Below are 23844 nucleotides of genomic sequence, written 5' to 3'. Positions count from 1 at the left end.
ATATATATTGATTTGATAGAAAAAAAGAATACAATGAACTTTTGCCTGAAATGAAGAGTATAAATGGAGACTTTAATTAGGAGTATGGAGAAACTCCACTTTCAAAGATAAGTTTCTATTTTGTCTATCTTTTTCTTCATTAGATTGTGTAGTACTCATAGTTTTTATTAGGTTAGTCAAAGTTATTTTTTGCATTTCATTAAAAATTTTATTTTTCCCTATTGATTAAATCTAATATTATATAAAATTCTACGAATTATTGCCATCTAAGTTAATCATGAACAACTCCAATGATAATAGCTTATCAATGGTTATTTTTGTAGTTTAAAAGTAAAGACGAAACTTCGAAAGATTAAACACGCACAATATCAACAAAGACGCACGAATAATTGGATTATGCTTCTGGAAAATAATGAGAATTTTTCAATACTTATATATACATTATAAAATTTCGGCCCAATCTAGATTTCGACTCTAGCTTCGTCCCTGGTGGAGGGTGGTGGAAGTTGTAGGTGGGTAAGGCGGGTGGAGCGAGCCATGAGAGAGGAAAGAAAAGAGAGAATTTGAGAGCAGAGAAATAAAAAATTTAAAAAGGAGGGTGGTTAGGTTTTGTAAAAAAACACACCTCGTTGTTAGTTGTTAGTTGTTAGTTGTTACTTCCTCCATTCAACTCCACTCTACCATATTTACTTTTTCATCCATTCAACTCCACTCTACCTATTTTCTAAAAAAAAAAATGACAAATGACCATTTTGTCCTCATACCCCATTACTTATTTACAATATTTGCCACTCATACCCAACTACTTCTAAATCAAACTCCACTCTTTTCCACTCATACCCCACCTATTTACATCTTACCCCATTATTTATTTACAATATATTCCATCCAACCCACACTTCTTAATATTTGTGCAAAATACAAATAGGTAGAGTGGAGTTGAAGGGAGTAATACTTGTTAGAATAAGTTACTCTAGAAGTAATAAAGATTGTAAGGCGCCAAGTTTAGTGAAGAAGACTAATCCAAAAGGGTAGAGCAAAGAAGATAAGAAAAAGAAGAACAGAAGAGTGGCTGTTTCTACCTATCTCTTGAGTTGGTTTCTGGAACGACAAGAATGGCGTTAAATTGCTGCTGGATATCCGGAATAACCTCCACTGAACCACTTCGTTCTTCCCTTTTTCCTTTTCAACGTCTCTCTTCCTTTCGTTCTTCTCTCTTTTCCAGAAATCCCACTCATTCTTCCTCCAATGCTATTGCTATTCCCTTTTTTCAGGTATTTCTTTTTATTCATTTTCATTCTATATTAATGTCATTTTGTATTCAATTTACAATCAATGCTTACATTGATGGATGAATAACCCTAGGTTTCACGCCAATGTAGATAATTTCCCATCATACCTTGTCTTCAGATATTCCGCTTTTCGTGTAGGACTTTATGCAATCTAACCAAATACAGCTTGTTTCCGCTTCTCCCATAATTTAGTGACCTGTGACCACTACTACACAAGTTCAGCCGCAGCTTTTCATCTTGTGTTTTTTTCAATAGCTACCAAGCTTAATTTCATCAAATTAGAATGCTATATGCGCTAATGGCTTTGCTAAATTGTGTTTGTTCTCGAGTCATACCCCGTGGGCTCATACTTCATATATCTAATAAACATCTTGTAGCTGCAGACTCTCTTTCGTTAGCTTTATTAGCTTATAAGTCAAACTCTTAACTCTGCTGCAATAAGCTCACATCTGCAGGACAATGTAATTCGTGACTGCCAAATGCTGTAATTAAATATGTTGCAATAAATGCTACAATCAGCTGAATATGCAAATAAGGTTAACTAATTGGTGACATCTCATATCAGTATATTGCTGCGCCATCTTTAATCAAAGTTTCATTTTCAGTGTAACTTTTTCCAAACCAATTTAAGAAAAGGGCATGGTATAAAGTTTAGAGGAATATCGTTGTTATCCCCTATCCTAGATATCAGTTCTGTCCGACACTTGTACTCGACTTAGTAGCATGCTCATAATTGGTATAAGATTCGTCATGCTCACTAATGCACCATCATCACCTTCTACTTGACATCACCTCTCATTAAAAAAAATAAAGCCACCCTTTGAGCCTTGGTAAAGAATCCAAGCTGAAAGAGTGACCAAAGGCAGAATCATGAATCCCTTGTAAGTTCGATCCTGTACTAGGAATGAAGCTGGCGACCACGGCTGTCTCTCATAGACTTCTCATCTTCTGTTACTTCCTTTGTTTCTTCTTTTTATGCTGTAGTTTCTTCACTGAGTTGGAGTTTGTTAAGCCATTTTGGTAATAATATTGCAGTTTTCATAACGTCATCTGATAAACATTTGGTATTGTCAAATTTAATGCTGTTGACTTCATCCAGACAGATGTTGTCTACACCAAGAATTTTCTGGGCAAGCCAACAGAAGAGAAACAGTTTCCGTGTGGTTATCCTGATGGTGGAAAAAAAGAAATGAGTAGATCTCAATCGTTTCAGTCATTTGCGATGCCAAGGAAAGACAAGAAAGGTTTTACCTTGGAATTGAAGGACCAACAGGTATATTGACCCTTATAGTGTGTTCAGCAAAAAAATGTTGTTACTTGTTAGTGATGATTATAGCTAAATAGGCAAAACACTGCGTAACTTTTATCAGCTTCTTCATCCACTACGAAGCGCTAGATACATATGATTTATGAAACTTATCTCAACTTTGGGAAACGTGTTTTTGCATGAAATTTTGACTCTGGACTATTATAATGGATTTTGGGAGACCTCTTTCTAAAACTTTGTTACTGGAATCTTCCATGGTTTGATAGGAAGCAACTAATTCTTAAGATATGCATCAACAGGGAAACATTTATATTGGTAATCATGTTATGTGTTATGATTGCTGAAAGTTCAGGTACCAGAATTGGCTTATCTCCAATTTCAAAGTTGTAAGGAAATTGGAAAGTAAAAGTCTATTCTCCCTTAATTGACCTTTTTTACAGAGTTCTACAAACATTCAGAACATTTGTTGACCTATTTATTGTTTTTGACTTTTTGCTGTCCTTTTAATGAAATACAGTTTACTTCAAAAGAGACAGTTCAATGTTTATTTTTATTGAAGCTTCTTATAGGTCATTAAGATAATACAGTATTACTTGCTTTGGTGTGCACACACATATATATGTATATTATTTCAACTCAGTTTCATACTTTCATTTTATTTGCGTATATGGCTATATGCCGTGATAGCGTAGTGCCTGAGGCCAAACTATTAGTCTGTTAAGAAACCCTTTTTACAATCTTACAACGTACTAGTGGGAACATTTGTATGTATTCCTTCAAGGGAATCTTGTCCTTTTTTTATTTAAAAGAAAAAAAATATTTTTCAAGTTCTTAAAAGTTGTCTTAACAAAACAGTATTATGAAGAAATGAATCGGAGTTGTCTCATGTTGTCTGAGAAATAGTGAAACTAACACATACTGTAACAAATAATATTCAGTAACCAACCAATTGACATGAAAGTTCTTACCCAGTTACTCCTGTGCTGGTAATGTAAAGTTGTATTGCTCATTGCACAAACTTGTTTTCCAGGCTGAGGCAGGAAATTTTCAAGACGCAGGATTTTTAAATGCTGTAGTGAAGGTAATACAGTACTAAATTGTCGTCTCCCCCATTCCCCACAAAGTTTAGACAATCTTAATAGTATATATGCAACTCATGTCAACAATCATTTGACTTGAAGAAATATCATTGGAGAAGTGAGCATAAAATGTTTACATATGGAAAATTGTTCTTTATTCTCTTTTATTCTTCTGCAGCATTTTAAGAAGACGTAATGTTTCTCGCATTATAATTTAGTGGGAATCTCTCTTCTGAGACCATCTGATCATACAACTATTCTTATTAATGTGTAAGGTCTTAAGATAAAAGGTAATTTTCAAGTTACAAGTTACATATTTTATAAATTCTTCACTCTTTGTTTCTCTCTAAAACCTTTCCATTTAGTGCAAAAATTTCACTGGTCTATCCACAACCTCGTAATCCGAATGTCATATATTCCCTCCCTCGGTCCCTCCCTCCCATAATAATATTTTTATTTGTGTTTTACTATGAAACCGATATTGTAATAAAATATTCAAAGTAGGATGAGGTGGTTAAGAGAAGAGAGAAGATAAATTAGCACTCAAAAAGGAAGCCAGGAAGGTATAGATTATTCTGGGATGAAGGGAATAAAAGATTCTGATGGTTGGCTTTTGTTTTTATTTACCAAGGGCTTTTATTGCTAAGCTGTCTATGGATTTGAACTGCTAGGTATATTGTACTCATACTGCACCTGATTATTCATTACCATGGCAAAAGCAAAGACAATATACTAGCACGGGCAGGTATCTTCGGATGTTTCACTGCCTCCCCTTGCTACTTTTCCTTACCCGAACTTCCCAAATTTTACTTGTTGTATGTAAATTTTACAGTGCTTTCATGATAGGGGATGGAAAGCTCTTGACAAATGCTCATTGTGTTGAGCATGACACACAGGTGACTGTCAACTTTTGCGACAGCAGGATAGTTCAGTGAATTGCTATCTATAACAATTCATTTTTAAAATCTTTTTTCTTATTAATCGTCTTGTTTCATTCCCCAATGCATGATATTCAAGTCTAAAATGAATTTGTTGTTTGGATACAAGTACTTTACTGTTGCTTGGTGTTGTAACTTGTAAATGGGATTTTTCATTTCCTGATCATTCTTTCCTTCCATTGGGAAGATTCCAATGCTCATAGTGTATCTTATGAAACATATATTTAAGCATTTTCACATAACTATTTTGGAGATGTACAATAAGGGCCCTCTCCCTGTAACTCCTACAGATGTTTTATCTTCAGTATTATATTCGAGGGTGAGGACTACATCCAATCAATATTTCCTAAACTTTGCTTAACATGCCCTTCCATCTACAAATTTCGCACTTATGTGTATTTGGAGTAAATACGCCACCTTAAATGTGGTATGTGACTATGGAAGTGGAAACTAGTACTGATGCTGATGAACTCCAATGAATTGGTCCCATTTTATTTGTGGGCGCAAAAGACCTACATTTTTTGTGCAATTTCTTTTTGATTTCTTTAGGACGCTAGAATGAATGTAACTCAGAGAAAGGGCACTAAACTGTAACATTCCTCATCATTGGTCCTCGGTCTTTGTTTTGCTCTACAATCACAGCGATCATAATCCGGTTCAGTGACATGGCTTTTTCTCTGACTTAGGTGAAAGTGAAGAGAAGGGGAGATGACACAAAATATGTTGCTAAGGTAATTCTGGCTAAAGACCTGCTTGATTTACTATGGTAGCTCGTTTTATGCTCAATTCTAGATAATCCCATGGTGAGCAAATGTAATAGATATATAATCTATTTACATATAGGCAGTAAGTGTTTCAAAGAGAATTTATGGACTCCTTAGTCAGCTATTTTTGATTTGAGTAAATGGAAACAAACTCATGAAGTGTTTTAGTGGTACGTTCTTCTGCATGACACAACCTGTATTTTTATAATTTGACAAAATCCTGGTGCCTGCTTTTCTTGTTGTACATATGATAATATTCAATGTGGGCAGGGCTGAGTTGCTGAGGACAAGTTTCTACAAAAGGGTAGCTTTTCTAAAACAATTGAGCATGATGCAGTAGTGATAATTTGAATGCGGTAATCTGTCATGAAGGCCGACTCTGTGAAATGCTTTGATCATCTGACAAAAGTTTTCTTGATCTCCGGCATTCTACTTGCAATGCGTATGATTAATATGGACACAATTGGTGCTAGATCCCATGAGAAACTGCTAATCTATTACTCGTACATCTGCAGTGTCATTTATTCCTCCATTAGTTTTCAATAGCTTCTTTGCTTATATTCTGCATTATTCCTGCTGTATTCTGATTGACAACATTAGACATGAAACTTGATCCTGAAGTGAAGTGTCATTCTTTTCAATTGGTTCTTGATTCATTGTTGCTTGTGGAAATTTGATGACAACTGAACAATTGAGACTTCATTTCCTTTCATTCTTTTTCAATGCAGGTTTTAGCTAGAGGCATCGATTGTGATGTTGCTTTACTCTCTGTGGAAAATGAAGAATTCTGGAAAGGAGCTGAACCACTAAGCATTGGACGGTTACCACATCTTCAGGTAGCAAATTCCTTACAGAAAAATATATACTCATCCAGAAAGTTCATTTACATCATCAATATTACCGGGTGTGTAAAAAATGTAGGAGGGATCATGTGTGCAATTTTACCACTGTTTAAGATACACTAGAGGGTTTTTAAAACCTGTTTGGGCTAACAGGTGTAATATGAAACCCCCAAATCTATAGTAAAAAAGTTGATTATGCCAACATGGGTCTGGCCCTTGATTAACAATGACACCTATTTGAGAAGATCCTGTATTAAACTGTTTGAGCATAAGACTTTAGCTAATCCTGCGAGTTTTCACGATAAAATAGTGAGGTGTAGAAAAAATGAAGGGGAAGGGTTCAGGAGTTATAGTATATATATTTTGGGAGTTTGGCTCTTGTCCTCACTTTTCATTGTAAAAGTTTTATGTGTAGCCATAACCTTTTGATCAAATTCATACCAAGAGTTTATACATCTGAAAACAATTACTTAAGGTATCTTAACATTGCTGATTAAGTATTCGTTACGGGGGTAATAGTTTGGACGTGCCACAATACAGAAAATTCACAGGATAGTCATGTTTTTATAGAGCTGAAAGTGGTACGTTTTGAAAAATTTCAAGAGTGTTTCTTATACTCTACTGAGAATATTCCAAATGCAGTTGGATCTAGTTTTCAGGATTTTGAGGTGCCAGGTGACAGAAATGGGTATCGATTAAGAAATTGTTGTTGAATTGCCACCGTTTTATTTGTATATAAAGAAATAGAAAAGGCAGTTATTACGTAGAACAGACAGCCAACATATCTAATGAGGAACCCCATTAAAAATATCTACTTTGGGAAGTGGATTGAAGAACATAGATCATGGATTAAATCATTGATATTGTTATATGGCCATTCACTCTCAAAGGAAGAATTTGTCTTCAAGTTCAGTTCGTTATTTTTTCTACCCATTGATTTATGATGGATCAAAAAGAAATATGTCTCGTGAAACTGTTTGTGTTTCTTACATTCTTATATCAAGAAAAGCTATTGATCGATGCATTTTTGACACGATCGTCATGGTGGATGTCTGTTTTGAACACATTGATAATGCTATGTACAGTTGATCCCTTCGTCATAAGTTAGGCACATCGACAATATAATAGTTTCATTAAGCCCTTGAGCGGACTGTGGTGTTGTGGCGGTAGGTTAGACCTTTTCTCTCCCCCACCTCGCAGATCAATCACATGGTTCCTTCAATTTAGATGACAAAGAACCGTGGATGTTTGTTGTTGGACCTTAAACTCCATGCTCCCAATATAATTGATCTTCGGCTGCCACTGAGTTAATAACATTATCAGGGAGCTTAAACAACCCAGTAGAAAGGCCTATAACCTAATTTGCTTATGATGGTTCGTTCTATGTACATCAGTTACTGCAAACTAATTATGATATCACATTTTCATGGGCAGGATGCGGTCACTGTGGTAGGTTATCCCCTTGGAGGAGATACCATATCTGTAACAAAAGGGGTAGTCTCCCGAATAGAGGTATGAGATGTCAATAAAAAAGCATTTTGCTACGCTCTTTGCTCTACTAATGGCTACATATAAAACATTGTCAATGCTTTTCATTACCAACTATTCTCTCTTATTGTATAATCTTTTGTCAATAATCAGAGTAATGTAAAAAGATTGTTGTAACATAGTTCGGCTAAGTTTTCAGCTTCTATATTATGAAGATGAATATATATTCAAATGTGCTTACTCGGACTCCTCATATTTTCTTCACGTGTGTCATACTTCTGACACTCTGACATGGATATAGCACCGAGACACCTAATTTGAAGCTAAAAACATAAATTTTATAATTAACAAGTACTTGAAGTCTTGGACACACCCATGCTCTATGCTTTTAACCGGTTGTGAGTAGCATAGCTCAGACTGCAATGTTTTATGTTTTTACTCGAGAAAAAGTTACCATATCTTTCTGATTAGCTGCTTCTTCTTAATGTTATTAAAGAAATAGCTGAAGTTGTAACTTGCAGGCGTAATTGTTAATCATTTGTGAATTCAGGTTACATCATATGCTCATGGTTCATCTGATTTGCTAGGCATACAAATTGATGCTGCCATAAATCCTGGTCAGCATATAGCCCTAGCCTCTTTAAAATATCTTGAGATACAGATCTCTTTCATGATACATATTTTCGTTGTTTTTGACTCTCCTTTGTTTTAGGTAATAGCGGTGGCCCTGCGTTTAATGACCAGGGGGAGTGCATTGGGATTGCTTTTCAGGTATAGCGGTTTTAAACCATTTGAAAGTTGTAATACCTTTTGCTTTGAAATCTTGGTTACTCGTCCCAAGGAAGAACTAGGTCAGAGAAACTGGATTGTTATGTTGGTAAAGATCATGTTTTAGTGTTGATATGCAATTGTGTCTTGCATAAGGTTAAGGGAGTAGGATACATGAACTAGAACAGCGGCTGCAACAAAGCCTTAATCTGAATAGATTTGGGATGGCTGTCACTCCCTCCATTTCAATGAATAAGCCTCATTTCACTTTTTAGTGAGGGCAAAGAAGTCAAATGGGCCTTATCATTGAAACAGAGGGAGTACAAACTAGTTTAAGGGATTGGGTAAATAAAAAATGTAAATATTGAGGGATAAGTGATGAAATAGAGGGAATTATATGAAAAGGCACTAATAAGTCCATGAATATGGCAATTCAAAGAAATTAAGATACTCATCTCTGGCAAGCACGCACCATTATCTTAGCAATTTTTCTTAGACTTCTCCTTATACATTTTATTGTCACATGGGGAAATCTTAATGATTTGACTATGTTACTATTGTATTCTTTTGCTAGGTGCTCAGATCAGATGATACAGAGAATATAGGTTATGTCATTCCAACAACAGTGGTATCTCACTTCTTAACAGACTATGAGAGGAACGGGAAGTACACAGGTCTTCACTTTTCTGTATCATAAAAAACTCTGAAGCCGTGACTACATTCCATTATTTTTATCTTGTGGACTTACTAATGTACAAGTCTGATTTGACAAATTATGTATGAAAATGTATCCTGCTAGCAGACACATTTACACAAACACGCAAGCACGTGCACTTGCATACTATTTTCATAGGTATAATGGGATTAACAGATGTCTAACGATGAGGGCTTGGACTGATAACAATGTACTGATTTCGGGCTGCGTGGGATGGGGATAATTCTTGTGACTGTATTAGAGCTCACAACAAGTGGAAAATGGAGGAAGTTGCTGGACGCAGAGGGTAGATATGATGAACTGATGAAGAGAGGGAAATAATTAAATCATAATTGGGGGAAAAGTAAAAGTTAGCCACCCTTCCCTAAGATATTTCACTACCCTATATGGGAATGATGATTCTCGCATCACCCTCTTTTCCACCCTCTTTAGCACCATTACCACCACTTTCTTCCCCTTTCCCTTTGTTTTTAGCCCTATTACCCTGGTAACAATTACCCCATCACAAGCTACCCCTTAGAAGTATTTATTTCAGTTTTATCCCTCTCTTATAGGCTTATATAACAAAAAATAACAATGTGTCTTGCAATTTAGCCACCTAGTAGAGGAGACTTCTCCTGTTACAGTTCCAACACATGATCTCTTTCTTGTTTTTGTTACATGATGGTCTTCTCACCTGCGATGATGGATTGGGATCTCATCGGATGACTAACAATGATCAGTACTCACATTATAATCCTCTACCATATTCTAGAAATTATTCATTGCCCAGCAAATTGAATCCCAATCTTCATATAACTGTTTCTTTTTATCTTGTTGCTCATTGAGTCCCTCAAAAGAATAGTCATATAAACTCTCTTAATCATGATACGACTGTGTTAAATAACATGCTTCAATTCCGTGCTCTTAGGTTTCCCTTGCCTTGGTGTTTTGATGCAAAAGTTGGAGAATCCAGCTCTACGCTCCTGTTTAAGAGTTCCATCTAATGAGGTTTATTCTAATTTGGTTGCTAACAATTGCTTTTATTTACATTAGTACACCATCAAGCCAAAGTGCAGTACCGTATAGGGAATAGTCCTCATTTAAAAATTTGTATTGTGAACTTGTGGATATGAACATTTTCCCTGACGTCTGCCCGAATTTCGTTAAAAAGTGAGAATCAGAATTTTACACAATGTACTGAATGTAGGTTTTGGTTTGCCCTGAGCACATTGTGCATTTACCCTTACCCCACCCAGTGCAATTCAATGGATTGGTTAATCACATGTCCATTGTTACCCATACATTTAAATCATAATTTTAGAAGTTAATAACTATTCGTTAATCTCGATTCATTTTAGAAAATGACGGAATTCCTCTCATTTCCATTGTTACCCAAAATCAAGCTCCCCACTTTGACGTTTTTTTGTTGTTGCATTGTTAGTTAACTTCATGAGAATAGACATGCTATTCTAGACAGTCTGAGTTTAACCTGCTAGTAACTTTATCGTCATGCTTGGGTTTGTTGATCTTCAGGGGGTGCTCGTACGCAGAGTTGAACCTACTTCTGATGCACACAGTGTATTAAAAGAGGTAAGCTAGCTGGTAACCTATGGCCTCCATATGATCGATCCTGTTTGTGATATTAGAATGACCCAAATAATCTGTATGAGCAAAGTGTCTTCCGTGATAAAATTAATAGTACAGAATGCTAGAATGTAATTTCACATACCAGAAGACACAAAATTATCTCATGGATTGGATAACTAAATGCAAGATGTTAGTTTATGTTGTAAAATTGTCTTTGATTAATTAATGTCTGGCATTGCCTAGTCACTATCTTCCGAAATCAGGGGTACAAATTGTCTACGCTGACTGCTGAACCCTGAATATTTCAAACTGTCTAATGCTGCAACAAGCATAATGATAAAAATTTGCAATGTCATAATCCAGCCTGATGTGATTGAGTTTTGATGGGATCCAAGTTGACTGTGACATAATTTGTATCTCCCTCCTTTCCTCTCAATTCTATACATATTCCTTTTTAGGCCATTTCATTCAATTACACTTTCTTTGGTATGTTCTAAGTGTCCAAATACTATTTTCGCCCTTCTGAAAATCTTACCTTCTCTCGCTCTAGTCACCCAACTCAGTGCCAAGCACTACAGCTTATTTTCCAAGACCACCACAGGCCCACCACAGGACTACCAATCCCCCTCCCTCTACCCACCCAACACACGTGGTGCCACGGCCACTTCGCACCAGGCCCAACACCCACCCACTACATGCAACACCACTTCACGAGTCCACCACACCACGCCCACTCTCTCAACTCACAGGTCACATCTCGGCACCATTCCCGTTACTACCCATTTCGCACCACAACCACCATACCATGACTAGCAAACTTGCTTCACACACAGCCTTGGTACACCCACATCACAAATCAACCGCAGAACACTTCCCCCGTCATCTTTTTGGTGCCTTGTGCTTAGATTTGATGGTGGCTGGTGGAAGGGAAGGAGTTTGGTGGTTGGGCGTGGTGTGCCTGTGAGTGGGCATAGATTATGGACAGCAAAGGTGGGTGGTGAAGGAGTAGATTAGTGGTATGCGGTAGAAAGGAGGGAGTCTGGTGGGTGGGCATGGCATGGTGGGTCGGGGATAAGGGCTGGTGGTAGCAGACTGTTGGGTCGGCGTTGAGCTAGCAAAGCTGCTCCTACAACCCCGAGAAACCCACCCGATTGAACTCAGAAATTTGGTGAACCGAAACCGACTTACCCAAAGTTAAAACCTATAGCTGATAGCAAACTTATTCGTCCTAACCTGAAGGCGACCTAAAGCGACCGGAACCGATTCGTGACTCGTATTGACTCACCTCACCTGTCATTGACATTCTTCTTAATTGTATACACGTAAAACTAAAATACACATACGGAGTATAAATTGTTTCAACTTAGAATTATCAATCAAAACTTAAAACATAAAAAATAAAATATATGTTGATGACCTAACCTAGTAGTGACCCAAACCGAATCCGACCCGACTTGTCATCCAATGATGGCCTGGCCCAACGATGACCCGATATGAACTGCAACCAACCCGACATAACCCGAACCGCTTATGACCCGGTCCGCTTAGATCCGACCTATAAATAACCAAAGTGACCCGATTGCTACCTCTAGGTGGAAGACAACGGTGATGGGTGGTGTGTAGTGGGTTGTGGGTGGTAGGTGGTGGGTGGGGCAGACTAACAAGGTGGTTGATAGGGTGGGGTCGATGGTGGAAGGTTCGGGGTGCGGGAGTAATAAAGTTGGGGGTAAATTTGATGAGCTGAATATAATAATAATTGAATTCGATGGGAAGGAGGGAGAAGTACAACAATTAATTTCACTTCCCAGAAGCCGGAAAATTATTTCATGGGTTGAACAACTCAATGCAAGGTGTTAGTTTAAGTTGTGAAATTGTCTTTGTGTAATTAATATCTAGCATTGCCTTGTCACAATCTTCCGAGATTAGGGGTACAAATTTATCTATGCTCAATTTTCAGACTGTCTAATGCTGCAACAACCATAATGATAAATTTGCAATGTCCTAATCCAGGGTGATGTGATTGTCAGCTTCGATGGGGTCCAAGTTGGCTGTGAAGGAACAGTGCCTTTTCGATCAACTGAGCGCATCGCTTTTCGCTATCTCATAAGTCAGAAGTAATGTTACTTACATTCAACTTCTCGATTCTTTTTTTTTTTCCTTTTATCTTCAGAAGGTAGAGGAAGTTGGTAAATCAAATCTCTAGTGCAAAAGTTATTAAGATCTTCTGTGGAAGTGTGGGAGTTCAAGTCATACAAAAACTATATTAGATCTGTCATCTATGGATAGAAATTTCTAGTGCAAAATTATATATACATGCTGTGTAGTACTACCATTCTATTTTTCTTGTACACATTTGGCTTTGGTGGTCAGGTAAATGTGAACTTCGACCATTAACTTCTCCATACATATGAGAAATGAGAATATAAATAGTAAAATTAGTCGCACTAAATTTCCGAAAAACAACTATTTTCATGTTATTAAAAAATGTTCTAGCTAGTGTATATTGATAGAAAATATTGATGAAAATTGAAATCAATTGACCACTAAAATAATGTGGCCCAATATAAATGGGATCTTGAGGGTACAAAACTACCAATATCTGCACATGCAGATTGTCGGATAGATGAGTCTACCATACTAGACGATTAGATAGATGGGTTGAATTGGTCTTTTGGCATGTATTTTCGACTCGTCACTATATGTATTTGATACTGGATTGGTCTTGTAGGCTTGTAGCCTCACTCCCATGACTCTCCAGTGTCCAAACTCATCTTAACTTTATTCGTGCTTAGCTTTGCAGCTTGATTAACTCTTAATGAAGTGTGGGAAGTTCAGAATGTTACATGTACAAATGTGGGTAGGTTGGTGACGTCTAGTTGGGGTTTTTCTGCCTGTGCTGCTTTCACAAAAGACTGCCTTTGGTAATAGTGTAATACGGTGATAAATACCGGTTGAAACTTTGGCTCCTGCTCTGAACATTACACCTGTTTCACAGGAACATATAAAATATTGCTGACAAAGGCAGTTGGCCCAATTAAAAAGCACATATACAAATAATAAACTTTCAGTATTGACTATTGAATTGTGCCTTTAGCCACTTGTTGCATAGACACTGTGATTAGCAACTGAGTAATGTGTCTTGATATAGATTTTCAGGTGATATTGTTGAGCTTGGCGTCATTAGGAATGGTTCTCTTATGAAGGTTCAAACTGCTTTGAATCCTCGAGTACACTTGGTATGTGATCATCAGACCCTTGTAAATTGACTCTGACTTTGATCAAATTCTTCGATATGAAAATTAATTGACTTAATTGTGTTGTTGCTTTTCTAAAAGGTTCCGTATCACATTGAAGGAGGCCAGCCTTCATACCTGATAGTTGCCGGATTGGTGTTCACCCCACTTTCCGAACCTCTTATAGAGTAACTGCCAGTTGACTCACTGATTCCTTAGAGTCCATGTACTTCACTTTTTATCTTCTGTGGCTTTGCTAAGTTGCTGATGTGCTTCTTTTTTTTTTTTTTTTTTTTTTTTTTTCATTTTGGTCAGAGAGGAATGTGAAGAAACGATGGGGGTAAGCTGTAGATCCATGATACGCATATTGCATAATACTGTCTTTATATACATTGACGCCTTCATCTCAGGTGAGCTTGTAAAGGCTGACGTTTGTATCTTTTGCTTTCAGCTAAAATTATTGACAAAGGCAAGGTATTCTTTGGCGCGGTTCAAAGGAGAACAATTAGTGATCCTATCTCAGGTAGCTGTATTATTCTTGATCTACCTTCTGCAAGTCATATTGCATATCAGACTCTTACAAATGTTCTGTTAGTTCAATGAAATTCTTAGAAACCTTCTTTCGTAATTGTTTCATTTAGAATTCACTGATTGTACTATCATGTGAAGGTCCTGGCGAATGAAGTAAACATAGGATATGAAGACATGGGGAATCAACAAGTGAGCTCTTTGACCATGACCTTATTTATAGCTCCCACCCTCCTATTTATATTACCCCTATTTGACGGATTTCGACAATCATCTGTCGCTAAAACCACCCTGCAGGTTCTGAAGTTGAATGGCAAGTACATCAGAAACATTCATCATCTAGCACATTTAGTTGATTGTAAGGAGCTTAGTTTCTTTATTAACTGCACTTTTTGTTCTTTCCTGATAAATCATTATCCTTGTTAATTATTACTTACATTGACGGCCTTCTTTCCCAGCTTGCAAAGATAAGTACCTTGTTTTCGAGTTTGAAGACAATTACCTCGTTGTATTAGAACGGGAATCAGCTACAGCTGCCTCATCATGTATTCTGAAAGATTACGGAATTCCTACAGAAAGATCATCTGATCTAACCGAGCCTTATTTGGATAATATCGGAGACAATAATTCAGCAGATCATGACTTTGGGGATAGCCCAGTTTCAAACTTGGAAATAGGATTTGATGGGCTTCTTTGGGCATGATTTGTAACGTATAATTTATGCCTAAAAAGCCGGCTCGATTTGTCTGATGATGGCTTTTAATGCAAGGAATACACTATTCGAAGGTTTCAAATTGAGCGTCAGATTGCCCTCGGAAAAAACGTCATATTGTTGAACTAGAACCAAGTGAGCTGTTAGCATACTCTTAAAGAGTGTATTGAGTTTTACAGTCATCTGTCCCAGATTTTAAAGAGCACTGGGGCAGTTCAGAGTATCCTTGTATATATTTTCAAAATGTAAGCAATGTGTTTTCATCGCCAATTTGTTACTCTCCATTTGTAACTTGAAAATATCATTTATTTATTCATATACTATACTATTGCTCCGATTATATATGTTTCCATTCCCAGGATCAAATACTTGATATATTCTATAGTTTTGGATTGCGATGGAAAAGGTAAATGTTTTGCCTGAAGGTGTAGAATAAATTGGTCGCATCATTTTCAAACACAGGATTATTGCAAACATCTGACTGCTTAACCGACCTACAATAGGTATTTGGGTAAGAGCTATGACAACATATAAGTTATGCTGTTATTGTTTTTGTCTAAATTAATAAAAAAAACTTTGAAGTATATTATTGAGATTGAGTTCCTTTTCATTTGTTTCCGCTATGATATGATATCTTTAAGTGAAGTCATGCTCCCAGTACTTAAAAAGAAATTCCGATTGTATAGTCGATCATAATATCCTTTATGCTGCGTAGAGACTAGAGATGTGATTGTATGTCTTGTGCAATATTCTTGGCATCCAATGTTAACCCATAAATGCCTCTCCTTGCAAGACCAGCGCAATACAAACCATTCTTGCCCTTCCAATGATTCGGAAATTCATGCTTAGGCATTCCATCTTCCTTGAGTAGATATTCATCTCCCTAATCGCATCAATAATAATTCAAGTTACTACAATCAGGTGGAGCATATGTTTTCGGTAACAGATCTTCTGTATCGACTATATGCTTAATTAACAAAGTCTCAAATCCGGACAGTTGGACCGAAAAATATGGCAGTAAATTACCTGAAGCCACTTATTTGTAGACCTCGTAAATCCAGTTGCAAAAATGATGGTGTCAAAAATAAAGGATCTCCCATCTTCAAATAATATATAATTTCCTCTGATGCTTGTGATTGCTGGCAACACCTGTGCATTCAAATTGCATACGGTTGCTTTAGGCTGAAAGACTTGCCGTATACAACAATAATCAATTTTGACAAGTAGAAAGAAATCCAGCAGATACCTGGATGTCTCCGGATTGAATTTTTCGGAGAGTTCCGACGTCAATAACAGGGTACTTGCCATGAGCTACTTTCAAATAAAAGGGGCCTTGAGTAGGTCTATTAAATCCGTATTTAGTAACGTCTCCATAAACAATTTTGCTAAGCATCACCATCAACTTATCTACCATCTTATATGGCAAATGATTCAATAGAAACAATCCCATCCATACCATTCCTCTTGACAATATGTGAACCTACATACACAAATACATATACATGCGTTATAAAATTAACAAACCATTTTAGTCCAAGTTTAGTTATTGTTCATTCTTACCGGACTTCTAACAACAATGGACGTGTTAGCACCATGATTAGCAAGATCAAGAGCAATCTCCATGCCAGAATTACCACAACCAACAACCAAAACACACTTCCCTTTATACTCTTTACCATTCTTATATTCCGTTGTATGCATAACTTTGCCATGAAATCCATCCAACCCTTGAATTTCAGGACAAAATGCTTCACTTGCTTCACCACTTGCCACTACCAAATACCTTCCAATATACTCTTCCTCCTCATTCCCATCCCCCATGTCGTTCCGAGCCACAACCCGCCACCTTTGCGCGTCATGATCAAACACCGCACTCTCTACGTCGTTTCGGTACAAGGGTTTGATCCCAAAATGTGCCACGTAGTTGTCCAAGTATTTGACAAACTCATCTTTTGAGATATATTTAGGGCAAGAAGGTGGTAGGTTTAGGTAAGGGAGTTGAGTATATTGTTTTGCAAGGTGGAGGTGAAGGCGATCATACGTTTTTTTCTTCCAAAGCGAAGCATAACAATCTTCTCTTTCTAGTAAAATATATGGGATTGATTGTGTAGTTAGGCATGCAGCTGTTGCTAGCCCAGCTGGTCCAGCTCCCACGATTATAACACTCGTTTCTGGCATTGTTTTAGTCTTCCAGCAAACGGGTCAACTATGGATTAAGAATGATTTTATGAACGCTTATATATATATTATGGCAAAGCCGTTGATATAAGGTGTGAAAATTATCGTTTCGGGAATACGTACTAGTGATGACGATGAATATGGATCACATTGGAATATATATTATGAAACGGAGGATATTCTGACAAATTGGCTGTTCTGATAAATGTGTTCATATCTTAATACACTACATACATACGGAGTACTATCTATGTTGGAAATTGATCATCAATGAAGTTGCGGTTTATATGCTAGTATTCAATACATTGAAATAAATAAATATATATACATGGTACATGACAACGCTGAAACGTAAGTGTCATGACTCCCAGGAAAATAAAAGTTTGATAAAAAGGGAACTACAGGTAACGTAAAATTGACTCTTTAAATATACCTGCTACAATGGTACACTGGTACTACTACTCATTGTCATCACTACGTTTCTTGTTTTACTCTGGTTTTCGCATACTTTTAAGTTGATGTGATGTCAAAGTTAAGTTTGTGTGAATGTTAAGAGTTTTTAGATAAACTAGTTTTAAACCCGTGCAAATTAGAGTATGCGGTTTAATTTTAAAACTTGTTATGATAAAAAAAATATATAAATATTCGAGATCAAGTTTTATTGATCAATTAAATTGAGTTATAAGATGATATCTAAGATTTTAAGTCTGTCTTATAAATTTCATTTGAAATTAGCATAAATGATACATAAGGATCTATTTGTTGAGTAATTGTTGTAGTACGATATGCCCTCTTGTTAATTAAATTTACGTCTCAATTTTATCTTCTTTACTCAGGCGGCTTAAAAATCTCCAACTTATATAAGATGAAATGAAATTATTAGGATGAAAATCAACACAAAGTTAGTGACACTGCATAGGTATGAATTGTGAGACCCTTTTGCAAATTGTTAAACCCATTTTTACATTAAGTCAAACCCGTACCCTTTAAAACGAAAATTTTGACCCATTTTTCATGTTTAAAATGAAACAGTTGACCCGCTTTTCATTTAGTACATACTACCTTCTACTCCCTTCTATTCCGAATAACTGTCTCATTTGCCATTTCCGTCGATTCACATAACTGTCCCATTTGCCATATTTGGACATGTTTTTTTACCTTCCTACCCTTGACTCTTTTCTTTATTTACCACCCCAACCACCCATAAACCATTATATTCAATACTTTTAATTATTTAACTCCTATATTCTTACCCCTATACAATAATTTTCATTATTTTAACTTCATTCCTTAATTTTCGTGTCATTGTCCAAATGGGACAGTTATTCAGAATAGGAGGGAGTATTCATTATTTTCTTCCCCTTTCGTTTTTGTACAAGAAATAAGGAAATGAATCTGGACCACACAAAACACATTACCCCACATCCAAATAAATTTGAACCACATCAATCTTCCAGAAAAGGAAATATGGAAGAAAATCTAAATAATCCGTTTAAGGAAATGGGTAAGAAAATGATAAATTAAGGGGAGTATTATTAATTATTAATAAGTGAATGGGGTAAATGAAACTTTTGACCCATACCCGTTTAAAACGATCTGATAGAGCTGCATGTAGAGCTTTTTTATAAACCAACTTTATTGATTTGTTATGACAAAGCAAATGTCATAGAAACTATATATCATATGTGTATATATTATATCACGAAAAAAATTAACTTATCCTAATCCGTTGAGTAGGATAATTAAGTCAAGCTCACTATATTAATCTAATTAAACATACATACATGATATATATGCAAATTAGCACAAATTCTTAGTATTTAAGATAGAAGTATCCCTCTTAAATATTTAAGGTCTAATAAAATATAAAATATTTGTCTTGCAAGTGAAATGGTAATCATCCCGTTTTAATCTTAGACGGATATATCCATCTTAAAAAGACGAATTACCAAATAAATGGGATTACAAACATATCCTTTATTACACTCCACTAACTAAACCCTACAAACTCTATCTATCATCACCGTCTTAACTCTTTCTGTAACACCCCGTGCTTTCCTTATATTTTTAAATAAACTTTTAAGTAATTTTTATTAAATAATTATTAATTAAAGCTTATTTTCATAAAATATCGTCATAGTCATATAACGGTAATAATAGTGTAGATTTAAATAATATTATTCTCCGTCTTGAGTTATAGTAGACTCGGGACGAAAATTCTAGTGGAAACCGACTCACTTTGAGTTATTGGGCTTAACTTGACTCATGGGTCTTTTCCCTCCTCTTTCCTCTACACTAACCCCCCAACTAAACCCTCACAACTTCATCTCCCTCATTTCTAATTTCTGAAATTCCCCAACAAACACTCCACCATTGTGAAACCCTTTGCTCTCAACCCTAAAATCACCATAATTCACTCAATTCTTCACCAATCTCGTTCCTTTTTGCGCCATTCTCTTCCTTTTCTCATTTCCCTTCTTTCTAAGTAAGAAAGTTGCCATCTTTTCCTCTATTTCGAAATTCTCATCTTACAAGGATGTGGATTCTTGACTTAATACCTTTATTTTTGTGTTTAGGGAGAACTTGGACAACCCGGAGGAGGATAGCTACATCATTGACGAGTCTTTAGAAGATTGAAGTGCAAAAAGGTAACGGTGATGGGTTACTCGACTTTTATGTTAAAATTGTGTGGTTTTATATAGTGATAATCTCATATGAATGTTAAAAGTTGTATCTTTCATGATTTGTGCTAATTTGGATGTGCAATATCATGCTTGTTTGCAATTCTCACATGTTTGGTTGAAAATCTTATGCTTCACCTCTTGAATCCGAAATTACCCATTCACATGCTCAAATATGTTGTTTTTCCGAGTTAAAATCATGCTAGGATACGTAAACATTTGATGGGAAACGATTTTTGTTGGTTTTAAATGGTTTGGAAGTTGCTTTGCGTTGAACCCGTGTGTATGTACTCCCGGCCGGTCGACCGGCAGCCGGTGTTCCGCCCGGCTGGGAGATTCCTGTAAGTTTTTGACACAAACTCGTAAGCTTGTATTCCCAGCCGGTGGGCCGGCAGCCGGTCCGCCAACCGGCTGGGAGTGCACTGAAGATTTTATGTGATTTTGAGATTTGGCCGTATTCCCAGCCGGTGGGCCGGCAGCCGGTCCACCGACCGGCTGGGAAGTTTCTGTAAGTTTTTGTGACTTTGGTATTTTGGCTTGTGCTCCCAGCCGGTCGACCGGCAGTCGGTCCACCAACCGGCTGGGAGAGCACTGTAAGTTTTATTGAATTTTCAATAGTTACATGTAGCCCCAGCCGGTGGCCCGGCGGCCGGTACACCACCCGGCTGGGAGTCCCCTGTTTGCTTCTTTTTACTTAAGACTTCAAATAATGATTGAGTTATGCATGTATCTTCTTCCCTATCGATAATTGGTTACTTTAAGACTTATTCATGTTATGATCATGCAAAATCATGGACATTCCCCTTTGACCCATGTGTGACGATTTACATTGCATGACGACTTGACAATACCTTATTTGCCTTTTCGGACCTTTGGATACGAGTGCGTGCCATGTTTCCGAATTAGGATACCCTTCCGCCTTTCTTCGGACCTTTGGATACGAGTGCGTGCCATGTTTCCGATTAGAGGTTACTCGACCTTTGGATACGAGTGCGTACCATGTTTCGAGTCTTGGATACGATTAGTGTATCGTTTGTCGAATCGGGTGTCGTCCATCCCGAGAGTCTGGATCCAGGTTTAGACTAGGACCGTATTATGATCGTCGTCCTACCAAGAGGTTGGAGTCTAGGTTGTCCGTCTTGTCCGTCTGAACTTTGTATTTGTCTTACATTTGAGTCGAGTTGGGTGTGTGACGGTTTGACCTAATAATTCTTCTCTCATTTGTGTATCTCCATTCCTATTTCCTTATGCCCACTAATCATGATTTTCTTATTACCGTAAGTATTTATTCTTATGCTTGTTTATTTAATTAAATTCCTAATTACTTGTATTTTGACATATTGTGGCTGGGAGAACCCTGAGTTACTCCCCACTGACTGTGGCTTTCATATTTATTATGAATGACAGGTTGGTGATGAAGCTTAAGTGGGGAAGACCGTGTGAGCTAGCGAGTTCTTACCTCGGACCTTATTTAGTTATCACATAATAGACTCACCTACTTTTCGAATTTATGTTAATTCGTGGGATATCTTTTCCCCAATAAATAGACTTGCGTTGTAAACTTAATTTAACTAAACCTAACTTATTTATCGTGTTGGTGATGCCTCTCGTTGGACTTCGATAAGAAGCCCCAAAAAGTTTTTAAAACCCCGTGTTTTCCGCTGCATTTTACCTTATTGTCATTGCTTTATCGAGGGGTGTCACAGTTGGTATCAGAGCATATATTGCTCCCGACGCACACATGTGTACCTGTAGACACCTCGTTTCTGCACCCCTCGCAAACCACCCGGTGATGATTGGGCCGCATGTTTGATTCGCGGAACGATTAGTGACAGTTCGTAAGATTATCGTCAAGTGATTGCTCAAATATTAAATGTCAACCTCTTAGTTGTCATCTACGTGCCGATACGGTCGTTTTGGCAGTAATTAGAGTACATTCGGAGTCCGGGTCAAAAACCGTCTCCATTTTCTGATAGCTGTTAAATCCCGAGTCAGAATGTTCTGGAATGTGCCGGATATTTCTATTCCGTATTTATCAAATTTTATCTTTTGTCAAACAATATCCCGTAATATTCAAAAGATAATCGAATTAAATCCGTCCTACCATAACTTAAACACGGAAATCTTTCTTAAAAAGGAGGAAACCTCCTGGGAACAGACGCAGGCCCAGTCTGCGCCTCTTCCAAGAGACGCAGTGGGCGCCGCGCCTCTTCCCAGGCCCTTCTTTGCATGATTTACGTATCTTTTTTATATCTTTCCGAGATTCACTTCCAAAGAGTCTCCGAAACCCTATTCCTTCACGTGATTAGTATAAATAGGAGCTTTCGTTCCTCATATTTCTCACGCGAGTGTCCGCCCTTCTCTTCTCCCTTTGCATTCTAGACTTCGTTCTTACTAATTGGCGCCTACGTGCTTGGACTTCCGACCACGTAAGCTCGGATCTTTCCGGGTACCAGCCTCTCCGTTGCATGACCGACCAATTTGACCACTACACTCAATCAATCTAATTAATCAATCTTGTTAAATCGTTTTCCTCTCACGAGGGCACTCTTTCCTTGCGTTCGCGTCGAGCATTCACTAATCGATCTTCTTAGTCCTTCTCGTTTCGTCTACATGTAAGTCTGAGGGTGTATAATTCTCTTTATTTATTGTATTTTAATTATTGTATAACAATTGTAAGATTTATGTCGAATACACCATTAAAATCGATTTCTAAAAACCGTCTTTAAAACCTGTTTTTGCGGATTTCCAGTAGACAGACGTCGAGAAAAGACGCAGCAACTGCTGCGCCTCTTCGAAGGAGCGCAGCACCTGCTGCGCCTCTTCGTGAGGCTGCCGCAGTTCCTGCTTCTTTTCTTCTTCCTCCGTCCTCTGCAATTCGTATCAAGATTGTTCCTTTTGTTTTGTTCTTTATTTCTTCATTACGGTAATTTATGAATCATATGTGTATTGTATATAATTCATCATTCATGCTTAATTAGTCATCAAGTCCGACTTAAATCCCTTATAATTCATATTTGCGGGTTTTCGTCATTAAATTCAAGTTTCGGGTTTTAGAGGTTCAATTCGTTCATATTGAGTTTCTGGGATTCGTTGTTGATATATTTTCACCTGTTTGTTCACTAATCCGTCGTCATTCATCATGTTTAGTTTAATCAGTTAATCGTTTGTTAGTTTGTTCATTAATTAACATCGACCCTTCACATAATTAATCCGTCTTATTTCCGTCTTAACCATGTTTTTTTGTTTTATGACATATTCATATGTAAAATAATCCATTAATCACTTTCATCCGAGTCTAAAAATCATAATCACCCATTAATTTACCAATTAATATTAACGATTTGCGCTTCCGCTTCACAGCCCGAACTCACCCTTGGAACAGACGCAAAGAATCGCCGCGCCTCTTCCAAAGGGCGCAGATGTCTCTGCGCTTGTTCCAGGTGATTTCTGTCCCTGAATTCCGTTTCTGCCTTGACCTAGTTTGTTTAGATTATGTATAAACTAACTATTATTCGTATTATCACCTTCTGATCTGTCGTGTTTTATCCTTTTATTCTTTTATTCTTTTTTATCAAATCATCCGTTTTAGCGGTATTTTCGACATAAATCGCCTAATCCAATGTAATTATTGTAATTTTCATTATTGTAATTTATCGTTATTGTATTTATCCTATTTCTTGTATGTTTTCATATGTAATTGAACATTAAATCCTACTTCGACATTAATTGTATGCTAATTACTTGTCAACCGACTTAGTCTAATCTTCACATGCTAGGATTAAAACTT

The 23844-nt window shown here is 37.0% G+C and overlaps 2 protein-coding genes across 2 annotated transcripts; one reads left to right on the top strand and one right to left on the bottom strand.

The window, feature by feature from the left end:
• The first annotated feature begins 991 nt into the window (after nucleotides 1–991).
• On the top strand, nucleotides 992–15561 carry LOC141647787 (protease Do-like 2, chloroplastic). The gene is made up of 21 exons (XM_074456116.1): nucleotides 992–1274; nucleotides 2392–2565; nucleotides 3590–3640; nucleotides 4310–4383; nucleotides 4471–4534; nucleotides 5263–5307; nucleotides 6069–6176; nucleotides 7617–7694; nucleotides 8221–8287; nucleotides 8383–8441; nucleotides 9013–9112; nucleotides 10064–10143; nucleotides 10669–10725; nucleotides 12733–12836; nucleotides 13871–13958; nucleotides 14058–14143; nucleotides 14271–14295; nucleotides 14407–14478; nucleotides 14625–14675; nucleotides 14781–14841; nucleotides 14942–15561. The coding sequence occupies exons 1-21, from the start codon at nucleotides 1116–1118 to the stop codon at nucleotides 15184–15186; spliced, it is 1848 nt and encodes a 615-aa protein (XP_074312217.1). The 5' UTR covers nucleotides 992–1115; the 3' UTR covers nucleotides 15187–15561.
• Nucleotides 15562–15625: 64 nt separating this feature from the next.
• LOC141647788 (putative indole-3-pyruvate monooxygenase YUCCA10) lies at nucleotides 15626–17628 on the bottom strand. The gene is made up of 4 exons (XM_074456117.1): nucleotides 16756–17628; nucleotides 16442–16675; nucleotides 16222–16344; nucleotides 15626–16078 (listed from the first exon to the last, which is right to left on the bottom strand). Exons 1-4 carry the CDS (start codon nucleotides 17371–17373, stop codon nucleotides 15914–15916), a joined length of 1140 nt encoding a protein of 379 aa, XP_074312218.1. The 5' UTR covers nucleotides 17374–17628; the 3' UTR covers nucleotides 15626–15913.
• Between the last annotated feature and the right edge of the window lie 6216 nt (nucleotides 17629–23844).

The sequence above is a fragment of the Silene latifolia genome, chromosome 3 (genome assembly GCF_048544455.1).
Source record: "Silene latifolia isolate original U9 population chromosome 3, ASM4854445v1, whole genome shotgun sequence".
Taxonomy (NCBI): Eukaryota; Viridiplantae; Streptophyta; class Magnoliopsida; order Caryophyllales; family Caryophyllaceae; genus Silene; species Silene latifolia.
This window is presented reverse-complemented; position numbering and strand designations above follow the sequence as displayed.

What these genes read in the sequence shown, in the direction of transcription:
- LOC141647787 (XM_074456116.1), top strand. Translation starts at nt 1,116, where the DNA reads ATGGCGTTAAATTGCTGCTGGATATCCGGAATAACCTCCACTGAACCA. An exon ending in TAAGAGTTCCATCTAATGAG is followed by an intron (nt 10,144 to 10,668) that starts GTTTATTCTAAT and finishes GTTGATCTTCAG; the next exon opens with GGGGTGCTCGTACGCAGAGT. An exon ending in CGCTATCTCATAAGTCAGAA is followed by an intron (nt 12,837 to 13,870) that starts GTAATGTTACTT and finishes GTCTTGATATAG; the next exon opens with ATTTTCAGGTGATATTGTTG.
- LOC141647788 (XM_074456117.1), bottom strand. Translation starts at nt 17,373, where the DNA reads ATGCCAGAAACGAGTGTTATAATCGTGGGAGCTGGACCAGCTGGGCTA. An exon ending in TTCAATCCGGAGACATCCAG is followed by an intron (nt 16,345 to 16,441) that starts GTATCTGCTGGA and finishes TTGAATGCACAG; the next exon opens with GTGTTGCCAGCAATCACAAG. An exon ending in CTACAAATAAGTGGCTTCAG is followed by an intron (nt 16,079 to 16,221) that starts GTAATTTACTGC and finishes TGATGCGATTAG; the next exon opens with GGAGATGAATATCTACTCAA.